This window comes from Oratosquilla oratoria, chromosome 18, assembly GCF_046742065.1.
Source record: "Oratosquilla oratoria isolate Oo_2021 chromosome 18, ASM4674206v1, whole genome shotgun sequence".
NCBI classification, from domain to species: Eukaryota; Metazoa; Arthropoda; class Malacostraca; order Stomatopoda; family Squillidae; genus Oratosquilla; species Oratosquilla oratoria.
The window spans coordinates 60,324,098-60,350,106 of record NC_134794.1 but is presented as its reverse complement, the minus strand read 5'-3'; the positions used below and the strand labels follow the sequence as shown (position 1 = coordinate 60,350,106).

The window sequence follows — 26,009 nt, the reverse complement described above, 5'->3', positions numbered from 1 at the left end:
CTTTTTCGTTCCTGGACAAGAGAAAGAAAGAAATTAAGAATATCTTTAAACTCCTTTCAATTTCAAAACACCCAAAAGGTAACAATCGTTACTAAGTCTATTCACATTCGTTAACTATTCTATTGGTAACCCAGTTCTTGTCTATTTCCATCAGACTCTCCGATAGATTTTTCTCAGGAATTGTGCTTCCGTGCCGCCTCGCTCCATGAGAAAAACAAATATCTGAGCCGGAGGTTTGCCTGTGGTCATCCTGATTCTGGATTTCATTTCACTAGCGCTTCTGTCCTTCTGGACTATCTCGCGGCGACTCTACAGAGGAAAGGTGGTCGCTCACAGACTGGCCGAAAGTCGTCGAATTTATTCTTAACAGATTTTTTTTATGAATGTTTATCTGGTTGTCTATATGTCTCCCGCCAAAGACAGACCTTCTAACGTTTTTGTAACGTTTCTATATAACGTTTCCGTTTAATGTTTCTTTCTAAAAGTTCTGTCCAATGCTTCCATCTAATGTTTTTTAATGTTTCCATCTAACGTCTCTAACGTTTCAACCTAACATGCAGCTAGTTAGTTAGGTAGTTCGCGTTTTAGTAGAGAGAAAAGGAGTTAAGGTGGTATAGTAGTCTAAAACTACGTGGGAGGTAGTTTGGTACTACCTGCTAGAGGACGACGAACACAAGGTAGTTTAGTAGTTGGGTAGTTCGGGCTTGGAGCACAGAAACTTGGAAATAAGTATTTATGTAGTTATTAAAGGTAAGTCAGGTAGTTCAGAGGGAGTGATGGGCAGGTAGTCAGACCCTGGGAGGTAGTCGGTAATCTGCACCGGTAGTACCCGTCGTAGAGTAGTTCGGTAGTTCTCCACGGTAGTCAGGTACGGTAGTCTGGTAATTATTCAAGACTGGAGAAAGGGGGCGCCAGGTAGGTAGTTCAGTAGTCTGTGTGTGGGATTCAGAAAACGAGAGAATAGTATTTAGTAAAGGTAGTTAGTAGTTAGTAGTTAGTTTAGTAGTTAGTAGTTAGTTGTTAGCAGTTAGTAATAAGTAGTTGGTAGTTGCTAGTTAGTAGTTGGTAGTTAGTAGTTAGTAGTTGGTAGTTAGTAGTTTGTGAGATAAGTAGTCAGTAGTTGGTAGTTAGTAGTTAGTAGTTTGTGAGATAAATAGTTAGGTAGTTATCCTATGGTGATGGGATTAACAATTAGCACAAGCCAGGTAGTTAGGCAGTCCCTGAAACAGTAGATAAATAAAATATAAAATAATTAATCATTTCACAATCACATAGATAAACAAATTAATAAATAAATAAAATAATAAGTGAATAAATTATTGAAATTGAATTAAATTAAATAAGATGAGATGAAATTAAATTATTTTACTCCCATTTCCAAGACATAGAGCACCCGTAGCAGTGATCATCGTGGCGCGTTGGTTTCCGTATCGTTTCTCACAGTGGAGACCCTGTTTCGAGCCACCGGCCACCCTAGTACAAAGGGCAAAGGTGACCTCTTCCTTTAGTGCAGTAGAAACTCATCTCAATTTGTATTAAAAAAAGGGGGGGGGCGAGCCTCGGGTCCGTAGAGGTGGTACTTGGGTCCTTCAAGTGCCCGTAGCCCTAGTCCCATCAGCTGTTGGAAGTCCACCACTAGACGAAAGCCTCCCCTACAGAAGCAAAAAGAAAACCCCCACCGTTCAGTGTTCGATGGACCGCGTCGTGAGTGAGGTGGGTGGGTGGGTTCGAATCCCGCAGGGCAAGCGGGCGACCCGTCGCGCATCGAAGCGTACGTGTTGCTGATCTTGTTCTTGGGCCGTTGGTGGTGGTGCTGGTGTTATCTTATTACTGCCATCATCATCATCATCATCATCATCATCATCATCATCATCATCATCATCATCATCATCATCATCATCATCATCATCATCATCATCATCATCATCATCATCATCATCATCATCATCATCATCATCATCATCATCATCATCATCATCATCATCATCATCATCATCATCATCATCATCATCATCATCATCATCATCATCATCATCATCACCATCTTCATCATTGTCATAATTATCATTATCATTGTCATAATCATCATCATCGTCATCTACATCATCATCATCATCATCATCATCATCATCATCATCATCATCATCATCATCATCATCATCATCATCATCATCATCATCATCATCATCATCATCATCATCATCATCATCATCATCATCATCATCATCATCATCATCATCATCATCATCATCATCATTGTCATAATCATCATCATCATCATCACCATCATCATCACCACCATCATCATCACAGTCAACAGTCGCAGCAATATTATGATCTTCCTCCTCCTCCCCCCTTACTCCCACTCCTCTCCCTCCTACTTCTCCTCATCCCCTTCCTCCTCTTCCTCAACCATTCTTGCCACCCTCCTCCCTTTCCCCCTTCTCCCCCCTTCCCCTCTCCCCTTTCCCCTCTTTCCTCTCTCCCTTCCCCTCTCCCCACCCCCTGTTTACAAACACATCTAACTCAAAAAAAGGGCCGAAGAGTTTATCTTCAGGGTTAATTAACCTGTGTGTGACGTTTACGAAGAGGGGAAAAAATCTGACGCTCTGTAGAGGACGTAGAATATGTAGAATCCCTAGTTTTGTAGATGAAGATGAATAATAGATCAAGTAAAATGGTAGATAAATAAGTAGGTCAATAGATAAATAGATAAATACAATAAATAAATAGATAAATAAATAAATGAATACAAATAAATTAATAAATAGAAAATAAAAATAACAATAACATGGATAAATAAATAAACAAACAAATAAATTAATAATCTGTTTCTCGAAATCTATGCCTCCTGAAACTCAAACCCTAAAAATCCCCCCTCCCCCTTAATAAAAAAAAAGGGGGGGAATGCGGGTTGGGAAGGAGTGATCCCCCCCCCTCCCCAACCCTTGGTTGAGATCTTTGAAGATTTTTTTCAGGTGAAAAGCAGCCCATCTTATTCAGACATGACGTACTTTAGAACGTTTATTTTTGTTTGACGCTGACGTTCACCGCCCCCCCCCTTACCTTAGGGGGGCGGGGGGAGTTCCGTCAGCTAAATGAAATCGCCTGACGGCAACCAGAGTCAACCTGTCTGTCTGCCCTTCTGTCTGTCTCTGTCTGCCTATCTATGTCTTTCTGTCAGTCTGTCTGTCTGTCTGCCCTTCTGTCTGTCTGTCTGTCTATCTCTTTTTATCTGTCTGCCTGCCTGCCCTTCTCTCTGTCTGTCTATCTGAATGGCTGTCTTCCCTTCTGTCTGTCTATATGAACGTCTGTCTGTCTGTCTATCTGTCCTTCTATGTGTCTGTCTGTCCTTCTGGCTGTTTTTTGTCTGCCTGTCTAGTCTGTCCGTCCTTCTGTCTGTCTCTCTGTCAGTCTATCTTTCTTTCTGTCCGTCTGTCAGTCTATCTGTCTGTTTTCCTGTCTTTTTTCAGCCTGTCTATCTGTCTGGCTTTTCTTCCTTTCATCAGCCTCTTTGCCTGTCTATCTATCTGTCTGCATCTCAATCTGTCTGTCTCTCTGTCACTATGTCTGTCTGTCTTTCTGTTTGTCTACCTGTTCTTCTGTCTGACTCTGTCCGTGGTTCTCTATGTCTGTCTGTCTGCCTTTCTGTCTGTTTCTCTGTCCATCACTCTGTGTCTGTCTGTCTGTCTCCGTCAGTCACTATGTTTGTCTCTCTCCCCGTCACTCTGTATGTCTGTCTCTTTATCCGTCACTCTCTATGTCTGTCTGTCTGTCTGCCTGTGTGCTATGACTGTCTGTTCGTCTCTCTGTCTGTCTGTACGTCTGTCTGTGTGCTATGACTGTCTGTCTGTCTGCCTGTCTGTGTGCCATGACCGTGGTCTGTTGGGCGTCTTTGCAATTCAGATGATGATGAGAAAAGGACAATATCTGCCGCCAAGCATACGACAGTCGAAAAGAAAACGTAAACAGTCTTTGACGCTCTCTCTTCGCTCGAATTTCAGAGAAATTATTAAATGAAAATGCAACGAAAACGTTTTGTATTAGAGATTATATTAATTTTAGTATTTACCGAGTTTTTTTTTCTAAATGTTATTATCACAGAGAAATCGAGAAGATATTCTCCGGTTCAAAATAACATTCTTCGTTTTCTGAAGCCTTTGTTGATGAAGTTCTACCACTTATCATACGGACAATGAAAACAATAATAATGAATCGTTTCTGAACGTGTGTGTGTGTGTGTGTGTGTGTGTGTGTGTGTGTGTGTGTGTGTGTGTGTGTGTGTGTGTGTGTGTGTATGTGTGTGTGTGTGTGCGTGTGTGCGTGTGTGTGCGTGCGTGTGTGTGTGTATGCGCGCGCTTTTTTTTGTTTCGTGTGTATATGTGTGTGCGCGTGCGTGTGTGTTTGTATGTGCGCGCGTATGTTTTTTGTGTTTCGTGTGCGTGCGTGCGTGTGTGTGTGTGTGTGTGTGTGTGCGCGCGCGTGTTTTTTTGTGTTTCGTGTGCGTGTGTGTGCATGTATGCGTGTGTGTGTGTGAGTGCGTGCCTGTGTGTGTATGCGCGCGCGTATGTTTTTGTTTTGTGTTTTGTATGTGTGTGTGCGTGTGTGTGCGCGCGTGTATATGTAAAAGAAAGAAGAGTGTGTCTGTGCGTATATGCGTGTGCGTATATGTGTGCATGTGTTTGTGTGAGTGCGTGTCTGTATATGTGTATGTATGTTCATGTGTGTGTATGTATGTGTGTGCGTGTGTGTGTGTGATTCACCACGGTCTTGGATCACGTGTTGGACTCGTGATCGAGACCTATTTCTCTCCCGCAAGAGAGCTCAGAGCTCATATATGACCGATCTATGGGTAATGCCGTGACCTTACACGAGCACACACACCCCAAACTCCCCGCCCACGAGAGTTGGAGTAACGACTCGCAGCGCAGCTATACTGAATTTATTTCAGCCCTGGGTGGGATTCGAATCCGGACCGCCGTATGTGTGTGTGCGCGCGCGCGCGCGTATTCATGTGCATTTACCCAATCATTTGCCTAATTGCATCTACCTAATCGTAACATACAGGAAATGAGCAACACTCGCGGGGCCCCGTCTCTCTCTCTCTCTCTTTTTTTTTTTTTTTTTTTTTACCCCAACCTCAGGAACTTGTTTGACATATGGTGTGCGTTCGTGTACGTGTGTGCGTTCGTGTACACGTGTGAGTTTGTGTGCGCTTGTGTGCACGTGTGTGTGTGCATCTGTGTGCGTCCGTGTACGTTTATGTACATGTGTGCGTTTGCGTACGTGTGTGCGTTTGCGTGCATCCGTATGCGTTTGTATACACGTGTGCATCTGTGTGCGTCCGTGTGCGTTTATGTACATGTGTGCATTTGCGTACGTGTGTGCGTTTGCGTGCATCCGTATGCATTTGTGTAAACGTGTGCGTTTGTGTGCTTCCGTGTGCGTTTGTGTGCGTGTGCACGATTGGGTGCATGTGTGCGTTTGTGTGCGTACATGTGCGTTTGTGTACGTCCGTGTGCGTCCGTGTTCGTGTACACGTTTGGGTGCACGTGTGCGTTTGTGTGCGTCCGTGTGCGTTTGTGTGCGTGTGTGAGTTTCTCTTGTTCATTGTTACAAGATTGAATTAATTATTGAGCACAACTTCGCTTTGAGCGAAATGAGTCGCTTCTGTCGATGTTGTATTATGTTGTATTATGTTGTATTATGTTTATTACATCACAATGGAACCTATTCTGTTGCACTGTATTGTATTGTTACAAATTGTATTACATTGTTTTGCATTGCATTGTATTGAATGGTATTGCAGTGTGTTGTAGTGTATTGCATTGTTTTACATTGTATTGCATTGTATTGTACTATATTGCATTGTATTGTATTGTACTATATTGTATTGTATTGCATTGTAGTGTATGGTATGGTATGGTATAGTATGGTATGGCATGGTATGGTATGGTATGGTATGGTACGATATGGTATGGTACGGTACGATATGGTATGGTATGGTATGGTATGGTATGGTATGGTATGGTATGGTATGGTATGGTATGGTATGGTATGGTATGGTATGGTATGGTGCGATATGGTATGGTATGGTACAATATTGCATTGTATTGTATTGTAGTGTAGTGTATTATATTAAATTGTATTATTACATTGCATTGCATTGAATTGTAATGTATAGTTTCGTATTGTATTGTATTGCAATACACTGCATTTTTGTATTGTATTTTGTTGTGTTATATTGTATTGCATTGCATTATTTTGTATTGCAGTGCACTGTATTACCTGGTATTGTATTTCTTAGGGGGGAGGGTCGGGGGGAGGTGAGGAGAGAGAGAGAGAGAGAGAGAGAGAGAGAGAGAGAGAGAGAGAGTGGGGGAGGGGGAGAGGAGGGAAGTTGAAAGGGGGAAAGAGGAGGAAGAGGAGAAGGGAGGAGAGGGGGAGAAGGGAAGAGAAGGGAGGAGAGGAGGGAAAGGGGGGAGAACGGGGAGAGGGGGGGAAAGGGAGAGAGGGGGGAAAGGGGAGAGAGGGGAGAGGGGGGAGAGGGGAAAGAGATGGAGAGAAGTGGGAGAGGGAGAGAAGGGGGAGAGGGGGAGAGGGAGAGAAGGGGGGAGAGGGAGAGAAGGGGGGAGAGGGAGAGAAGGGGGGAGAGGGGGAGACTTGGGGGGGGGAGAGCTTTCAGAGCCACTAGATCTCCAGAGTGGACTTCCTATGTCTTGATTTTGGGGAGGAGATGAAGATGGACAGCTTCCCCCCTCTCCCCCGCTCCCTTGCCCCCCTCCCCCTCCTTCTCTCCTCTCTATCCTCATCCCCCTCCTCCTCCCTCCCCATCCACCTCCTCCTCCTCCTCCTCCTCCATCGCTCCTTTTCATCCTCTTCCCCCTCCACATCCCCCTCCTCTCTCCACGTCCCCGTCCTCCCTCACTCCTCCCCCTCCTCCCTCCACAGTTCCCTTCTCCCCCACCCTCTTCACCCTCCCCCTCTCCATCCCCTCCCCCTCCCCTTCCCGCGAGCCCCCAGACCCCCCCCTTCCTTCCTTCCTTCCTTCCTTCCTTCCTTCCTTCCCTCCCCCATCCTGTTATGGAGGACAGAATACCTTGTAACTGAATAAAACGGGTTGGATTTAAACAAAAGAAAGTCTTTAGATTTCATAACAATTTCAATGAAATTTCTCACAAACTTAAAAATGTCTACATGTTTCTCTGAAATGCACTCACTAAAATAAGTCATCAATGTGCATTTAAATTCGTTTGTTAACGGTCAAACATATACTATGTTTCTTCTAACGTCAAACGATTTATCATGTCGAAGAGTTGAAAGTATCCAATTTGACTACTTCGATCTGCTGTCATTCTTACGAGATTATGTTCAGGACGATTTGAAAAGATCTCATTCGATTATAACCGAATCGCTAATGGAAAGGGTCGAATGGCGAAAATTGGGTTTCAGTAATATCCCAGCTCGTAATTACAATATCACTCTCACATCCATTTCGAGTTGATACGATCAATCACGCATTTAGCCTCTCATTGGCCGAGAGCCGTTTGCATATCCCCATTGGTGGTCAAGATTCACATGTAAACGTCAAAACGCGTTGTGACGTCATATCGCTCTCGCTAATTCGAATTTACATAAATCACTTCACGTTACCGTCAGCATTCCCCTGGAATATGCCAATTAGTTGACATTTCGTGAGGACATATATATATATATATATATATATATATATATATATATATATATATATATATATATATATATATATATATATATATATATATATATATATATATATATATATATTGTCAAACTTTATCATCTCTAGGGTTACATTAGACAGTATTATTTCCTCCTCTCCTCGCCTTCCCGCTCGAATGTGTAACGATGTTCACTTTCATTTCTGCACAAAACAAACTTTATGCACTTCTTATGAATACAAACGATCCAAGATTCCGTTGTTATGCCATGTCAGTCATTAAAATAATTAAATCCGCGTCGGTGATATTCTGTTGTACAAGATTCTGACACAAAGAAATCATATTTGAGTAGTCGCCAATTACCTCAGGATACGAATGATCATGATTACATCTTGTAGTGCAATGTAATTGAGTGTAGCTATGATATTATCATCAAGGAAGCATGGTCGCTTAACACTGCCTGTGTAAAGGAATTTTCCCTCCATTTCCTTTGCAACTTTTATCCGTATTCATAATTTTATTTTGAAATAAGAATAACAGGTTAACAGCTTATGTTATCATTAGCTTAATTAAAGCACTAGCTCATGTACAAGGCGATTAAATGTTAAAGCTTATATATGGCAGCAGCACATCATACATCAATTATACTCATACAATGAAGAGATTACTGTTCTATATTCTATTACTATTATTCATGTTTCATATAAACTTTTTCATTGTGTAGCAGCTGGCATTGTTGTCGTGTGAGGTACGCGGAGGAATATAAAATTGTACGAAGCGTTTTGGGAAAAATATCTGGAGATATTCTCAACTTTTTCACTACCGTATGGGGTTTATGATGGAATAAAACGAGAGTAGGAAGAATACATATACATACTGTAATACGGTGCATGAGTGTGGAAATGATGGTGGTACTAGTGGTAGTGGTGGTGGTTTGTGTGTGTGTGTTGGAGCCAGCGGTGTGGTGGTGGTGGTGTCGGCGGCAGAGACGGCATGGGTGCGCGCACTACTTGCCGGTGCGGAAGGCGGTGTGGTGGTCTGGCGGTAGTGCGGTTCAGTGTGCTCTACGCCATTTGAAGGTAGAAGTGGTGTGTTCGTGTTGTCCAAAGTTGCGGTTAATTCTGCTTTATTTTGTGCTCCAAAGTGATCTGTGCTTACCCAGTGGTTGAAATGTGAGCCTTTGCGTTTGTGGAGAAGTGAGTGCCAAAGGAATAAGTGCTATGTGAGAGTTAAAATGGAAGAAAAGAATAAGATCCATCGGCGTCGTCGTGAGCGCGCTATGAAAATGCGGGCGGAGATATCGGAGAGCGCTAAGGGATCGGAGGATAGCTGCGAAGAAGGCGTTCCCTTGGTGAGGGCCAAGCCTCCTAGACCTAGGAAGAAAAGCAAGGATCCGCTATTTGAGGAGGATGTCATCGATGGCTTTGCAATCCTGGCTTTTAAATCCTACGAAGAGTTGGAGGTGAGTGTGTGATCTTGCATGGCAGTGTTACAGGCGCGGGCACCAGCAGCCTGGTGTGTATGTTTTTTTTTTCTTTTCTTTTTTCGTTTCCCTAGACTATACACCATCGTCCCTGATTTCCAAAACCTCCAGGGGCATAGGCAAGGAGTGTGGCTGTCCGTCTATAAGGTACATAGCCCAATCTGGAAGCTGAAACTGGTAAATAAATAAGATGAAAGTTTAACGTGTGCCTTAAACAATGAGTGTCCGTTGGATCTCACGGGACAACGGTCGCTCGGCGGAGGCGACATAGAGGTTAAAATCCCGTGTCGTGGTCCCGGTTTCCGACCAACGGCTAGCTCTGCTAGCTAGCCTGCTAGCTTGTCACCTCTTCTCCCTCTCCCTCTCCCTCACCCACACCATCCACCCCCCCTCTCCCTCGTTCCTTCTTCCACTGTACCTCTCCCTCCTCCTCTTCCTCCTCAATGTTCCTCAATCACTCACTTCTTCATTATCATCTACCATTTTACCTTACGTTTCTTGTCCATTTCCTTTAGCCCTCTCCACCATTTCGTTATTTTTTCTTTGTTATTTTATACACACTACCCCTCCATCTTTATTATTTTTTTCTTCTTTTTTTGGCTGATTATTTTCATCTACATTCCCTCCTCTTCCCTCTGTCTGAGCCTGGTCCCTTTACTGACATCGTGACGTCATTACTACCTCTCCCTCCCTCCCGATCCCTCCTCCTCTTCCTCTTCCTCTTTCCTCTTTATTCCAATCTTTCATTTACCTCTTCATATCGATCTTTGCCTTCCTCCTTCTGCCTCTTCCACCTCCCTCTCCCCTCCCTCCATAATTTTTTCTTCGTTTTTCTCCATCTTTGATTTCCCTTTTCATTTGCCTCTTGTTTGTCATTTTATTATTATCTTCATTCGTGGATTTGGTTTTCCGCGTTTTTATTATTTTTTTCCAGTGTATTTCGCGTCTGCTTTCTATCCTTCACACACTCTCTCTCTCTCTCTCTCTCTCTCTCTCTCTCTCTCTCCCTCTCTCTCTCTCTCTCCCTCTCCCTCTCCCTCCTTCCCTCCCTCTATCTCTCTCTCCATCCGTCCCCCACTCTCTCTCACTCTCACTTTCTCTCACCCTCTCTCCCGCTCTCTATTGATTTGTTGTTTATTTTTACACACTCGTCATGTCCACCTTCCTCTTCCCTCTCACTCACGTCTGCCTCCTCCTCCTCCTCTTCTCCTCCTCTTGTTCGTCCTTGGAGTCTCTCTCTCTCTCTCTCTCTCTCTCTCTCTCTCTCTCTCTCTCTTTGTGTGTGTGTGTGTGCATATCCTTCCCTCTCTTCTCTATGTCTGTGCATATCCTTCCCTCTCTTCTCTCTCTCTCTCTCCACTCCCAATCTCACCCCTTCTCCCTCCCCTTCCCCCCTTTCTTCCCATTTTCCATTTATTTCTCTCCCACGTGTGTGTGTGTGGTCTGTCTGTCTTTCTGTCTGTCTCATACCTACCCACCCCTTCTCTCTCTCTCTCTCTCCCTCTCCATATTATGCTAACACACACACACACACACACACACACACACACACACACATCCTCTTTCTATTGCCCATTAAACAGTTTCTCTAACCTTATTTCCATTCCTCTCTTTCTCTCTCTCTCCCCATTGACTCTATCGTTCCCCTTTAATTCGTCCTCATTTCTCTCTCTCTCTCTCTCTCTCTCTCTCTCTCTCTCTCTCTCTCTCTCTCTCTCTCTCTCTCTCTCTCTCCTCTATTTCTCCACATTTCATTTCTTCCCCATTTTCTCCCTTTTCTCACTGTTGTCTCCCTGTTTACCGTCCTCCCGTTTGATCGTCTCTTTTTATTCCCCCCTTTTCTCTCGTTCCCTCTTTTTCTCTCTTCTCTTTTTGTCTTAGCTTCTCTCCCCATTCTCTCTCTTATCTTTATTTTCTCACGTCTCTCTCTTTTATGCTTTGTTGGCTTACCTCCCCCCCATACACTCATCACTCTTTCTCATTTCTTTGTGTAATCGTCCTCTCTCTCTCTCTCTCTCTCTCTCTCCTTGTCCACCATTTTGACCCAGGCGGGGCTCATCGTGAGGGGGGAGGGAGGGAGGGGGGCCATCACTACTGTAGTGCACAAGGGGAAATATCGGTCGGGGCTAGACCCAGGCCTCCTCCTCCTCTTCCTCTTCCTCTTCTTCCTCCTCCTCCTCTTCCTCTTCCCCTCCTCGTCGTCGTCGTCGTCGTCCAGGACGAGGAAGAAGCTCGGGTCGTCTTGGTCCTCCAGTGTAGTCCTTTAAGAACATTCCTCCTCCTCTTCCTCCTCCTCCTCCTCCTCCTCCTCCTCCTCCTCCAACCCCCCTCCCCCTTCAACCCTACTCAACCTTCCCCATCTCCAGAGCATCCATCGTTACCACCACCATCCCCACCACCCCGTCTCTTTCTCTCTCCCTCCCTCCCTCTCCCCCACTGTTTTTCACTGCCACCAGCTGTACCCTCCGAATCTCCCCCAACGGCCGGCCCTCTTCCACCTCTCCAACACTCTCTCCGTGGGATCTTCTCTCCACCCCCCCCCCCTCTCTCTCTCTCCCCTTTCCACCCCCGAAGCATATCACACACACACACACACACACACACACATATATATATATAATATATAATTGTGTGTGTGTGTGTGTGCGTGCGTGCGTGTATTTATCCTTTTACTTAATCACTGGTGGTACTTGAACCCCCTACTCTTCCCGTCCCCCTTAACCTCCTCCCACTCCTTTCCTTTTCCTTGTCTTTCCCTCCAACTTCCTATTTCCCCTTTTTCATTCTCTCTCTCTCTCTCTCTCTCTCTCTCTCTCTCTCTCTCTCTCTCTCTCTCTCTCTGCCCTTCACCCTTCGTCTTTCCTCCATTCACCCTTCTCCTCTTCCTCCTCTTCCTCCTCCACCTCTTTATTTTCCATTGTCAACAGTCCTCTCCCCTCCTTTCTCTTTTGTCCCCTCACTTCCACTCATTTGTTAGGTTCATCACAATGGCCTTGGATCACGTGTTGGGCTCGTGATCGACAGCTATTACTTTCGTGCACACGCACACAAACACACATACATATTTCCTTTTCCCAGGGGGGACAGTAACGGTTTGCAGTGTTAGTAAAGGTTCCAGATTCCCAAGCTGAGGCCGATCTCGGGACTCTGTCGTGCGAGCCCTCGATGCTAACCACTACGCTTGCTTTCGTATTTGTGTGTGTGCCTGTGCACGCGTGTGTACCTTTTCCTGTTTTCTGTGTGCGTGGATTCATATACGTATAGATGATGCGCACATGTTTACTAATGACTGACCTCACTTGTTTGTTGTCATGTTATGTGTACGTGTGTGATTCGCACGAAACGGATGATTTATTAGTGTTTTTTATCGACATTGATAAATGAATATAGATGAACGGGCGCTGGTAATGTAACAATTGCCCAAACATAAAAGAAATATTGATCAATTGTTGGCTTGTGTCTAGTCGAGTCTCTCTCTCTCTCTCTCTCTCTCTCTCTCTCTCTCTCTCTCTCTCTCTCTCTCTCTCCATGATTTGTGATTACATTATTTTGGCTACTATTAAATAGTTTTAATTCTTATCTCGATGCATAGGGTGGCCTGTTTATTTTGTTTAGGAAAATTGGTTACAGGTATAATAATTGCAATTTGTTTGCAAATGAGTTTGGGAAATTTGGTGAACAGGGAGTTTTGGTAATCCCCTTTATAAGTAAAGTAATTTGTTTTCAATTTTGTATCTGTATAATACACACAAGTTATGATTTGTGTGGAGTATACATTTTGTTTATGTCGTGTTTGTGTGAGTGATAGGTGGAGTTGAGAGGAGTAATGTGTGTTTTGGTCTGTCCTTGTGTTATCTAGGAACAACTAGAGTTATTCTAGAAGCAGCTAGTGTTTGGGGGGCATGCGTTTAGCCTCCCAGCAGCTTTGTTAGCTGCTGCAGTTGTTGATTGGTTCGGAAAAGTGTTGAAAAATAAATTGTTGTGAAACATTCAGGAGGAAGAATGCTTTGCAAACAGGGTTATTTAAAAATATGTTTGCAGTTAGTGGCTTGTTGGTGTGTCAGTGTCCCTAATTGGTTTTGATGTCGGAAGCTTATAGTGTTGGCGGTTGAGATTATTTATTAATGTGAGGTTTGTGTTGTTTCCCTTTTGTGTGTGGTCTGTGAATAGTGCCGTGTGGTAATGATTGTTTCGTACGTTTTTATCCCCATGCGGCTGTTGGATATCACTGGTTTGCGGTGTTTGACCAAGTTGAAGGGTTTTTGGTAAGCCATATTGGTTTCCTTTTCTCGTGTGTGAACTTTGTCGTTGGTTGTTTCAGTCTGTTGTGCCCATGAGGTGGTGGTATGGTTTTGTGTTTTGATATTTAGCAACCGTCATTAACTGCAGTACCATATGGTGTGTTATTACTGTTCATTATGATAATGATAGCAATTGTTACTTCAAGTTTCGCAGACTGGAAATCCGCAGCCCCAAAGTGGCTGGCAACAGTCCTTGGGCCATCCTATAGATATCTCTGCGAAGAAGCTTTGGACCATTATATTAGTGTGTGGTTGTTTTTGTGTCATTGGCGAAAAATGGTAGGTGAAAGGAAGCAGTCGATAGTTGTCACCTTTCATCATATGAAAAAGTGTTAGAAATTCAGTTGAAGTTGATTTAGAGAAATCATGGGCTTAGTCCAGAGACCGAGCGTCAGCCCCTCATGGCTGCACCTCCAGGAGGAGGTGAGAGTGTTGATGGGGGTTTTGAACATGTGCATTGGAAAAATAACCTTGCAGTATTCTACTGAAACGTCTACGGTAATCATTCTCTAGCATCCCTTAATATAACTAAAGCACAGGTATACAGTTCGTAAAACAAGCACTCTTTAATGGACTCCACCAAACTCGGCCAGGCAGTCTAGGGAACAACAGTTCAATCTAGCAGAGAAATATCTCCCAAGATAGACAAAGAGTTGGCCAGTTTCCTGGGAGATGCCAGTCTCCTGCGAGAAAGAACTGAGACAACGGATTGATTGATAAATTCATGATTGTTGCAGTATTTGATTGCTTATAACCAGAGCTTCTATCCTTGATGACAGTGACATGTCAGAAGAGTTGGAATTATGAGGTCATGAAGGAGGCGTCTATGGAGATATACTTGAAGTTGTTATGTATCAGCATTCTTTTTCGAGTGGAGATTTGTCTCAAGTCATAAAGAAAAATGCTATGTGACTCTGGTCCATAGAGGTACCACTGAAGTCCTGAAAGTATTGATTTGTGAAAAGCTTATGCAGTCGACATCCCATGTGGATGTTGTTATTATTTGTCATGTGATTTACAGTGGACTGGTGATTGGTTGTTGTCGTTGTTGTCATTACCTAGACCGTCTCCCAGAGGAATGCTATGGCTGCAAAGAGGTATTCCCATAAATCCCTTATAGATTGTATGTTGTGTTGTTGGCAGGCATGATTGTGTACAGTGCAGTCGTCTATAATATGATAAGGTGCTGCAAATGGTGTCCTGCAAGAAGGATATAAAAGAGTCATCTCCCAGCAAGGAGAGCTGACAACCAGCAACTGTTCCTCTCTTCTCAGTTCTCTCATCTGGTGACATAGAAACGGTTCCGCAGTAGTACAACACCAACGGCACGCCCAGGTTTCTTCCCCGAGATCCATGGGAGGACCTGAGGACCGCTGGCAGTTGCTGTGGGGCTGCGGTTTGCTAGTAAACACTAGCAGCTACTGCTGATGACACTATCAGTATATTTGTTATAGTAGTGCAAAGAAGATGTATTGTTAATGGGATCATATAGTTGTTCATTGCATTTGGCAGAATGTCCCCATATAATCCCTTTGGCCATGATTTGGAGAGTGAACGGTTTGTTTTATGTGATCACTCTGCATTTTCATGTCAGTGGATGTATATTTGTTGTGCTATTATGGACTCGCAGATTGTCATTTCAGTAATTGATAGGGTTTTTCATGCCAATGGTTATCAAAGTCGGGTCTTTGATATTGGGGGATCGATGATTTATTTTATTTAATGTATTTTTATTTATTTAGATTAGCAGTTAGTCTCACTGGTGTTTGGTGGGAATCGGTTTGGTGAAATGATGAAACAGGGCAGCAAGTGCTTTTGTGATTTTAAGCTCTTATGCCTGTGGACATACGGTATCAAAGTGGTTGCCAGACACTTTTATTCAGGTGAAAGGCTGAAGGAGTTGGGAAGTGTTCTCAGCCTGCTATTGTTGTTGATTAACCCACGGTCTCAATGGATTATGATGCTGGTTATTACAGGGGAGGCCAGTTGCCTTCTGCAGCTGTAGCCAAATACCCTCCACTCCAGTTATGTTGTGATTATGTCATTGTGCTTGTAGTCATCCTTAGTCTACCATATTGGTAGATGAATTAATGTTAACATGGTATATAGAATATGTTAACATGTTTGTTGAGGTTAATCATCCTTTATTCTAAAATTGTCAGTTACAATGTATTTGTTTTGTTCCTACAGGTAGGGGCCTTTCCCTTAATTGAATGAAAAATAAATTGTCAGAGCAGTATTTGTAAAACAGGTTCATTTGCTTGAAGGATTGATTGGCGTGTCTTAACCACCAACAACTTGTGATTTGACCTCACTAAAATAGGGTTGTTTGACATTTGTCAGAATAAAATCTGTGAAGTGCATCTAAGGTCAAAGGCGTGGCAGCCTTTTTCCTCTTCTCCCTCCACTGTTTGTTAGTTTTGATGATTATTAGTCTCATTTGATACTGGAAATACAATGAGGATATTTTTATTGACTAGCCGTGGTCCTTTGCTTTTGTTCAGGATATTACTATGCATTTTACATGAATATAGTATGCTTATGAATTGTTAATTTAGAATGAACAGCCATTTACATTCAGCATTCACTGATACAGTCTAACACAATAATATTTGTGTGTATTATGAGTATGTTAGGAATACAAAGTAGGTACAATGTGCGTATAGTTGTTTGGAATCGGCTCATCATGATGGTGCAATTGTTACGATTGACAAGATGGTTGAGTTGGTACTAGCATGTCTCAGGTGTTCATATAAGCTCAGGTCTAGTTAGAGAAGCATTTCTGGAGACAAGTGACACAGATTTTTATATAAACATACACATGAACAGAAGAAATGTAACATAGAATAGTTTAAACTTGAAGTCTACTATCAGAGAAAAGAAAAACAGAAGAACTGTGTGCTTTGTGCATGCATTTATTAGTTTGGTTTAACAATCAGTGACTGGAAACATGCTGCCTCACAGCAGCTGGGAGTGGCCTTCAGGCTATCCAGTAGATCTCTCTGGGAATAAATGGGAAGATGGCTGTCTCTGTGTAATAAGTGTGGGCCTTTTTCTATATTACTGGCTTGTAGAAGTAAAAGGAGAGGAGATTTAATATATCTAGACTTTGCAAAAGCTTTTGATACCGTCCCACACGAAAGACTACTTACTAAATTAGCTTTGCATGGAATAAGTGGTAGCCTATTAGGTTGGACTAGTAATTGGTTGAATAGTCGAAAACAGAGAGTTGTTTTAAATGGAAAAACTTCTGGATGGAAAAGTGTTGCAAGTGGAGTTCCTCAGGGTTCCGTTCTTGGGCCACTTCTATTCATAGTATATATAAATGATATAGACCATGGACTAAAATCTACTGTTTCCAAATTTGCTGATGATACAAAACTGTGCGGAGTGGCAAATGATCACTCAAACCAATTAGATATTCAAGAAGATTTAGATAAATTACAGCAATGGTCTGAAAAGTGGGTAATGAAATTTAACACAAGTAAATGCAAGGTAATGCACATAGGTAAAAATAACAGCAAGTACGATTACAAGCTATTTGGAAATTCGTTAACAAAAGTGGATAGTGAAAAAGATCTCGGCGTAATTATCAGTAACAACCTCAAATCATCCAAACAGTGTATTTCAGCCTCTGAGAAAGCAAATAAGATTCTGGGACTGATTGCGCGATCTTTTGATTTCAAAAGTCCATCACTCATTAACAAGCTATATAAATCGTTAGTTCGTCCACATTTGGAATATGCTGTTTCCGTATGGTCACCGAATCTCATTGACAGACTGGAAAAAGTACAACGGCGAGCCACAAAACTGATTCCAAATATCAAAAATAAATCATACGAAAATCGACTAAAACACATGAATCTGTTTTCCCTAAAAAAGCGTAGACTCAGAGGTGACTTGATACAGGTCTTTAAGATTTTAAAGGGAATTGACAACATCAAAAGTGACCAAATTTTCACATTGAATGAGAATCAGACAAGAAACAATGGTCTCAAACTGTCCGGAAATAGATTCAATTTGGAAGTAGGTAGAAACAACTTTGCCAACCGTGTAGTTAATGAATGGAATAAACTTCCTGCACTGGTAGTGCAATGTAGTTCAGTTCGAAGCTTTAAGAATCATTTAGATAAATACCTAAGCAAGATGCTGTAATGATTATAATTTATCTTATATTATTTGTTTTTGTTTTGTTATCATTTGTCTGTCTGATTTTCATTTATTATTAGTTATATGTAAATTTATTATTATTTACTATTTACCTGTTTGTTTATTATTTAACTATACCTATGCATTTATTTATGTATCTTATTTGTTATTTACATTATTATAGTTTTTATTTATTATTTTATTACTAATATGATTTTTTTTTCGCATCCGACCTAGATATGGATCAAAAGGTCTCCTGTCGGCATGCTCCGCCTTTGTAATCCTTTGTTTCTCTTGGTATAAGAATGTGGATGAAATATAGTTACATATGCATATACCAATGGCATTTTCCCCCTTATACATGTACCAATGTCTTTTTCTCCCTTACAAGGGAGGTAGCAAAAAAAAGAATCCATTCCCACCCATTCCATCCCCACATACTCCACTCCCATTCACCCCCCTCCCTCACTTTTTTCGTAGCTCCTCCTGGATGACTGGTCATCCCTGCATCTCACCCACTGCCCTGGGTCAGAGACATTGTAGCAAGACATAGCACATCCAAAGCAAGGCCTCTTCAATTAATCGGTGGCCCCCCCACCTCTCTGTCACCTCTTGCAGAAAAAGAGAGGACGAGGAGAAATCCCTTTGGGCTGCATCAAAACTATAATTCAAACATACTCCCCCACCAACTCCCACCTACTCCCTTCCATGCATCTCAACATCATCCATACACAACCATTCTCCACTCACCCCTATCTTCTGTCTTCTCTCTTCCTTCCTCAACAGACATTCCCCTCTTTCCGAATGCCCCTTTTACCCCCATCCATCCATCTTGTCCTTGGTTGCTCCCTCATGTTCACTCCATCCACCTCTTGCCTTCCACACCTCTTTTACTAATCTTCACTCATTCTTTCCATGTGTCCAAATCATCCCTATCTCCCAACTCCTTTTCCACCCCCATTCTCCTCATCTCATTTCCCATGCTATCCAGCATAGTAACCCCTACCATACTTCTCAGGCATTTCATCTCAAAAGCATTCAAACTCCTCCTTTCTTATGATCAATGTTTCTGCCCCATAGTGCTGTCAGCACAATCACTCCATCATACAATCTCCTCTTAGCATCCAATCCCAAATGTTTATTTCTCATTACACTTTTTAATCCCCCAAGATATTTACTTCTCTCAATCTACATTCTACCTCCACCTCCACTTCTCCCTTTCCCACCACATTCACACCCAAGTATCTAAAGCTATCCACTTCCTCCATGCTCTCTCGTAAACATACTGCCTATATCCCCGTCTCATTTTGTCACCATTTGCGACTCAAGCAGGAACACTCAGTGGCAGTATTCTTCTCCCACACCACAGGGTTTGGCAAAAAGAGAAAATGAACATTTAGAAAAGTAGTACAGCATAGTATTAAGAGTGGGAGGCATGCATAATGGAGAGACAGTCATATTATAATAAAATATCATTTTTCTATGAATAGAGATTTCCTCTATCAAAGACGAAAAGATGTGTGGCTCTGGTCCATACGGGCTCCCCATTTAGACCCAAAAGTATCAGCTGCATGCTACTGAGCAGCTGTAAACTGTACAATAACATGCAGCCAATACCCCAGACAGGGTATAGTTAAAGTTGATATCTTAGCCCAGTCCATGGTCCAAGTATCAGCCCATCTGGGTTGCATCTACAGATAGAGATGAGGATTGTCAGGTTTTGAAGACAGGTGGCAAGGAGACGATTCTAACTTAATAGAATTGCTAGAGACAAGTCACCATACATACACAAGTGAACTGCATCAATGAAGGTTTAATGAAGACCAGTTTAACCCATTGGAAGAGAATAAAATGGAATTGTTAAGCAGTAATTTGTTGGTTATTGAATCTCGTTTCTCCAGCCAAAAATCTGCAGTGTTATGGCAGCTTACAACATTCCTCAGCCCCTTCTAAGAAGAAAAATTGGACTGCTGACATCTGTCTGTGTGAGGCTGTTGGCATGTCACTGTTGTGTGGTAGGAGGAGGGTTGGAAACAATTATCAGTTGTCAGCTTGAGGATGAGTGGTTAAAATTGTAGATAAATCTTTTTGGTCCAGTCCAAAGATTAAAGTATCACTGAGAGGTGACGTGTTCATGGGTTTTGCAGAAAGGAAGCTGAATGAAGAATCTCTTCAGTATCTGTCCTGCTGGTTATGATTAGCCTTTGTCTAGCAGCAGGTAAAATAGACATATAGGTAAACTGTAGTCATGAAAGGGTTTAGTACATTTTTGTGTTAAAGAGACTGAGGACTGGTACCAGCATGAGATGGTTCTGCGAGAAAGATGTCAGTCATTGTCCTGCGACCCATCTTCAAATCCCGTCAACTTCCTCATTTTCATATGGAGGTGCTGACACTTGGTCTTGGATGTGGCCCAAAATCTTTGGTTAAACTTTGTATTTTTTCCACCTATAAACACAAGGCAAACTGACAGCTAATGACTGCTTCCCTCCATCTACTACTTTTTGCCAGTGACATAGAAATAGTCCCACAGTAATATGGTACACATCAGTCCAAGTTTTTTCCCAGAGAGAACTATGAGAGGCTCAAAGGACCATTGCCAGCTGCTGCTGCTGCAGGGCTGCAAGTTGCCAGTTGTTGAAACTCGAGGCAGCAGTTGAATTGATTGACAGATTTCAAAGGATACTTGTACATCTATATACACAAAGTTAAAGCACTACTAAGAGTTTATGTAATTTGTAATTACTAGTGTAGGGTGTGCTTCTAGCCATCAACTTTGGTTGTATTTTGTTTGTTCGTACATATGTTCAGGTATTGTACACATGTATCAGTCAAGTTCAAAGGGTGCTGTAGTATGTTATAGTTTGGCGTGTATGAATAAGGAGTATGGTTTAGAAGCCTTTTATATGTATAAGTGTTCAGATATAAAAGGTTGTCGTATTGATTAGCAGGGTAACCCTATGGTATTATATGTATGAAGCAAACATAATTGACTGTTGGGCAGTACATAGGATGGAAATATTTTTTGTATGTTTTCTCGTACAGTACTTGTGCATCTGTACTGATTTTGTGTGCGTGTGTGTGTGTGCACATTTGCATGATCATTCTGATGTTGAAGCACTGTTAGGTCAATGCAGAAAAGTAGTGGAATGTTGCCTATTTTCAACTTCTAAACGTAGACTTGTTATCCAGAGGAATAGTGTGAGAAAGAAGCTTTTAACCTGTGTGTGCTGTTCACCCCCCCCCTAGCTGAATTGTCTCATGATAGCAACAATATAATTCCAAGAGTGCAACCTAACCGCATGAGTTAATCGAGATTTAGGATTAAGAAAGCAATAGGCTAGAACTGGCTCGGCTCACCAACAGAGTGGTTAATGAATGGAATTGACTCAGTAACCAAGTTGTGAGTACGTAAACAACTGGTTGTTTTAAGAGAAGCTTAGATAACTTTATGGATAGGGATGACAGGTGGTAAGGGACACGGAGCTGCCTAGTGTAGGCCTTATGGTCTCTTGCAGTCTCCTCAGTTCACACAGTCTTATGAGATAGCCATTGTTCATTCTTATTTAGAGGTCCCCCTCAGCTGAATGAAATTGTCAAATAGTTGGAATATAATCTTAAAAGTGCAACACACAGACACAAAAACAAGCATATAGATGAAAGGAAACTTGTACAAATTTTCCTATTTTTATTCATACTAGATATTGATCATTAAGTTAGTCAGAATATTCAAACTTTGTATACAACAAATTTCTTTTTGCTAAAATATAGATGGAAGAATTTTAGAGTATTTTATATTTTTCTTTGTTGTATTTATTTCATTTATTTCTTTATTTATTTTTTCTTTCTTTTTCCGGAAAGTGTGAGGTCTACCACTTGTGATTTTGAGACCCTGTAGGCACCAGTGGTCCTGACATTCACTGCCAAATATGAATTTTCATAAATACATGAATTTTCAGTTTTGTTTTTCAGTATGTAGCTAAATATTTCATGTGATTATTTATGCATGTTCTACCAAAATACTTAAAAACAAATGAAAAATGCCAAGGAAAGCGAGCACAGGCATTTATTGCCGGAGAATTCTGGGGCTTCAATTTTGTTTGCTGCATTTTATAATTGGCAGCTATAATAAAAATCTGTGTTGTTTTAAATTCCAAGTTAATGGAAATTCACTTTAACAGTGGTTCTTTAAAAGAAAAAATCGCAACACGTGCTCAGGATGGTTTGGCATGTGGGTATGAACGAAAACTTGACTGCTTTATGTACGTAACTTGAATTCCGTTAATGCAGTAGTTATCTTGGGTCCACCCCCTCAGTTGAATAGAATCATTGGTATAAATTATAAGTGAACTATGAAATGCAACATGGATAGGCTAGTGAAAATAATATTACCCATAAGTGAACTGTTAGACAAGTTGGTGAAAATAACATTACCCAATAACTCGTTAATGTCCAGAGCTCCCTTTCCGTGTCGTTTGAATAAAGCCAAACATTTAAATAAAAAATTATTGAATAACAACGCAGACGCAAATGGTTTAGAATTGTGGTTGCTAGATCCACAATCTGAGGCGTGGTACAAGCAGCAATTTTGGGTAAGGGTGGGTAAGTATAGATAACCACCTTGTTTAGGAGGAGCTGAGATAAGAGGGAGGGAGGGGGATGAATAAGAGTGGAGTATGTGGGGATGGAATGGGTGGAAGTGGATTTTGTGCCTTTGTTTTTTTCTACCTCCCATGTAAGGGGGACATAGCCATTGGTATAAGTATGTATGTATTTATATATATATGTATGTATTATATATATATATATATATATATATATATATATATATATATATATATATATGTGTGTGTGTGTGTGTATTATATATGTGTATATATACATATATATATATACACTTATTCTTTAGATAGAAAAATACAAGGCAAGTGGACATCAATAACATTCATAGGTTAGCCAATTTGTTATATATATGTATATATATATATATATTTTATATATATATATATATATATATATATATATATATTGTGTGTGTGTGTATGTATCCATGACCAGTTATCACTGTATATAGCTGGGCTATACAGGATGAGGAAACTGATTTATAGAATGGATGCCTGTTGTGCAGCTTGGAATACATTAACCCCTTTAAAAGAGTATATGCATTGTTTTATTTCTTTTATATCTGAAAAGTCAGAGAAAAATGTATTTTTGTTGATATGCAAAGCTGGGGTTTTATTTTACTTTTCATAAATTACATTGTGTGTGTTTGTGTGTTTATACATATGCATGTTTGTGTGTTTACATGATGTGCATGTGTATTAATAAGATTCATGGTCGTAGGATCCTTTCTCCTCATTGGGCAAATGTAAATTTAACTTTGCTCATTTCATCTTACCATACTATTCCTTCTTCTATAGTATTCTGAGGATCAATGCTTCTATATGAAGAATTGTATATTGTGTCCCTCACCCATTTCATTTTTATTTTTATTTTTCATTATATTTAGTTATTTATTCATTTATTTTTTTTTATTTATTACCATCATATAACATATATATGTATATATATATGTGTGTGTGTGTGTGTGTATATATATATATATCCATTTCATGTCCTTTGTCTTTCCTCTGATCTCATACTAAGTCTTTGTTGATTACATCCACTCCTCTCATGGCTGTGAATACTGCTATCACCAGTTTTTCTTTCTTGTAGCATTGGCAGCTTCAGATAAATAGTCTTTGTTTTTTCTTTGTGTGTGTATTTACTTTGTTATATTAATCAAAGGGATTTCTTGTTGTCTGTTCTCTGTATTCTCAATTGGATGAAAGGAGAACTCAACATGGAATGAGTCAATGGTAGTTAACCAAATGTCACTATTGTTCAGGCATGGCCAAGGGGGGAAAAAATAGCTGCTCAGTCCAACGGCATACTTTATAATATGGTCTGGATACTGAATATTATATGATTTAGTAGAGGGATAGGCCGTGGAGTGAAAGGCTTTCAATTGACTCAGATATTCCTAAGTCTTGTTAGCCAGAGAAATATATCTCCTCTAAACTATTACTGTTTATTCTTGCCTCAGATTTCACCAACTGAAAATCCACAGCCCCACAGTGGTTGGCAATGGTCCTTGGACCCTCAGATAGATCTCTCTAAGAAGAAATTTAAGACTGATGTCAGTATTTTGTTAGTGTGGGATGTTTTCAATGTTACTGGCTAAGGATGTGGTGAGCAGTTGCCTTTCGTCAGCTCTCTCTATATGAAAAGGTGAGGGAAATGCACGTTAGGCTGATAGGGGTCTAGGACCCAGTCTTGAGTCTCAGCTTCTTGGGGGCATTGATTGTGAAGACAAGTCCTGAAGATATGCAGCAGGGAGACAATTCTCTGACATCTGTCTTGGTTCCTTTGTGCATTAAATATGTAGACATTGTCCAAGGAACTAAAGATGGAGGACATGTAAGAGTGGATGTTGATAATGCAAGATGGCTGAAGCACTGCAAAAGCTTGGTATGTGTAAGGGTCGTCATTAAGATACAGCTGGACATGGATTGTCCATTCAGAACACTAGGTAGAAAGGTATCTTTTCTACAGTGAAAACTTCAATACAGATGAGTAACTTGTATTCCATTGAAATAAGGAGGCACTTTCCAAATGACCATAATTCACTCACCTTTATTGTATTCCCAAGTGGAGAAAGAACAATCGGGTGTTCCGGCAATTTGTGTCTCTATTGTACTTCATTTGACACATCGTGATCACTCTAGTTTCATAAAACTTTATTTGTATAACATACAAGGAACAAGATCATCTCCAAGGCCAAGTTAAATGGTCTTGGTTCATCTTGAACAAAATCTGGTGAATTAATGTCCACCCTCGGAGTATGTAAAAAATATTAAACCTTAGGGTTGGGGCATTCCCCTCATCCATAAAAAAGTTTTAAAGGCATAACCAAAGAGTTAATGTATAAAAATACCACTAACCTCACAAGGGGCTAAAGATGGTTAAATTTTGCTGCCTCCATTCTAAATTCATTTGTTGTTGAAGTTTTACTGAGAAAAAAAATTATACTTCAGTGGAGTAGTATCATACAACTGTTTCAGAATAGATTTGATGTTGTTGATATAATACAAACTGAAAATAAAGGAAGTTATGAATTTAACAGAATTTATCACAAGGCTGAAGGCTAAGATAGTGTCAGGTACCACAAATCCAAAGTGCAAAACATGTTTCATTGGCTTTATGGGTTCAGCTAACTTAGGTATGTGTGTTTGTCGGGTAAATATTTGATGTTCAGTTTTAGCAGGTGTGTGTCAGAGTAAAAGGTTATGTATGTTTTAAGGTTTTCCACTATTTTAATTTTAGACAAATGTTTATGGGTTTTATTTGGTATCGTACATAACTTTATATCGATTCAGCTTCATAACATGAATTTATGTTGGTCATAAAAATCTTTTATGGGCTAAAGTCTTGGAGTGATGTGAAAGATTAGTTTGTTTAATGGACATCACTTAAAAGTCTTCTCTGCATGAACCATGTGCCAACCATGTCATTTCCATGTACCTTAAGGCTTGTGTTCTCTCAAAAGAGAGATCTGAGGGTGCTGGTTGAGTGGTCAATCAATCAATCAATCTGTTGCCCCTGATCTCATGCAGAAGACTTGCAGCCTTCAGGTCACAGGTGGATTGGTTTTACAGATTAATCACGGAAACTGCCATTCACTAAGTCTCTTTTTTTTTTCACATGTATCACATAATTTATTACATTTAGCCAAAGGGCGGCTTTATAACAGATAATATAAAAACAATGGGAATGTTCCCTCCTGTGTCTGAGCTTATGCATAACTTGCTCAGACAATACCTTTCATTTCTTCAGTTTGTGGAGGGAAACAGGAATGAAAATTAACCTTTAGCCCCATAGTCTATATTTGGAGCTGAGCCATTACAGAACAGTTTATGGAAAGTTCTTCTAAAATATAACAGGCACATGCAGGCTTCAATTGTAAAAATAGTCCAGCCTTGTTAGTTTTGTATTTATTGCTGTTTTGTATTAAGATAGCGTACTGTAGCTTGAAGTATACATTCAACTGTGATTTTGTTTGTAGAAAAATTGTTGCTCTCAAATACTAAATGCAAAACTATTCATAGAGGAAGCCTATACAGATGCATCAGTTAAATACTACATATGGAATTTGCAGTTGTTAAATAATATGGAGTAGAATATTTTTGAGCTGTGTTTGTTGCTATATTCAGATAAATTCAGTAGTATATAATTATGCATTGCACTATGTCTGGTTTTATTTTACATGTGTGTGTGTGTATTTTACCTGAAAGTCCTAAAGGCCATATATTTGTGATTTATTGAGACATGTCAGCT

The 26,009-nt window shown here is 40.8% G+C and overlaps 1 protein-coding gene across 3 annotated transcripts in view; it reads left to right on the top strand.

Annotated features, from left to right (window-relative positions):
* The first annotated feature begins 8,730 nt into the window (after positions 1 to 8,730).
* LOC143035294 (uncharacterized) overlaps positions 8,731 to 26,009 on the top strand; it is a 431,172-nt gene continuing 413,893 nt past the window's right edge. Inside the window, exon 1 of one of the 3 annotated variants that reach the window (XM_076202172.1) lies at positions 8,731 to 9,162. In XM_076202172.1, the coding sequence (XP_076058287.1) occupies positions 8,935 to 9,162 (228 nt within the window). In that variant the 5' untranslated portion in view covers positions 8,731 to 8,934. The remainder of the gene's footprint in view (positions 9,163 to 26,009) is intronic. The other 2 variants (XM_076202169.1, XM_076202170.1) reach the window with 2 other exon arrangements.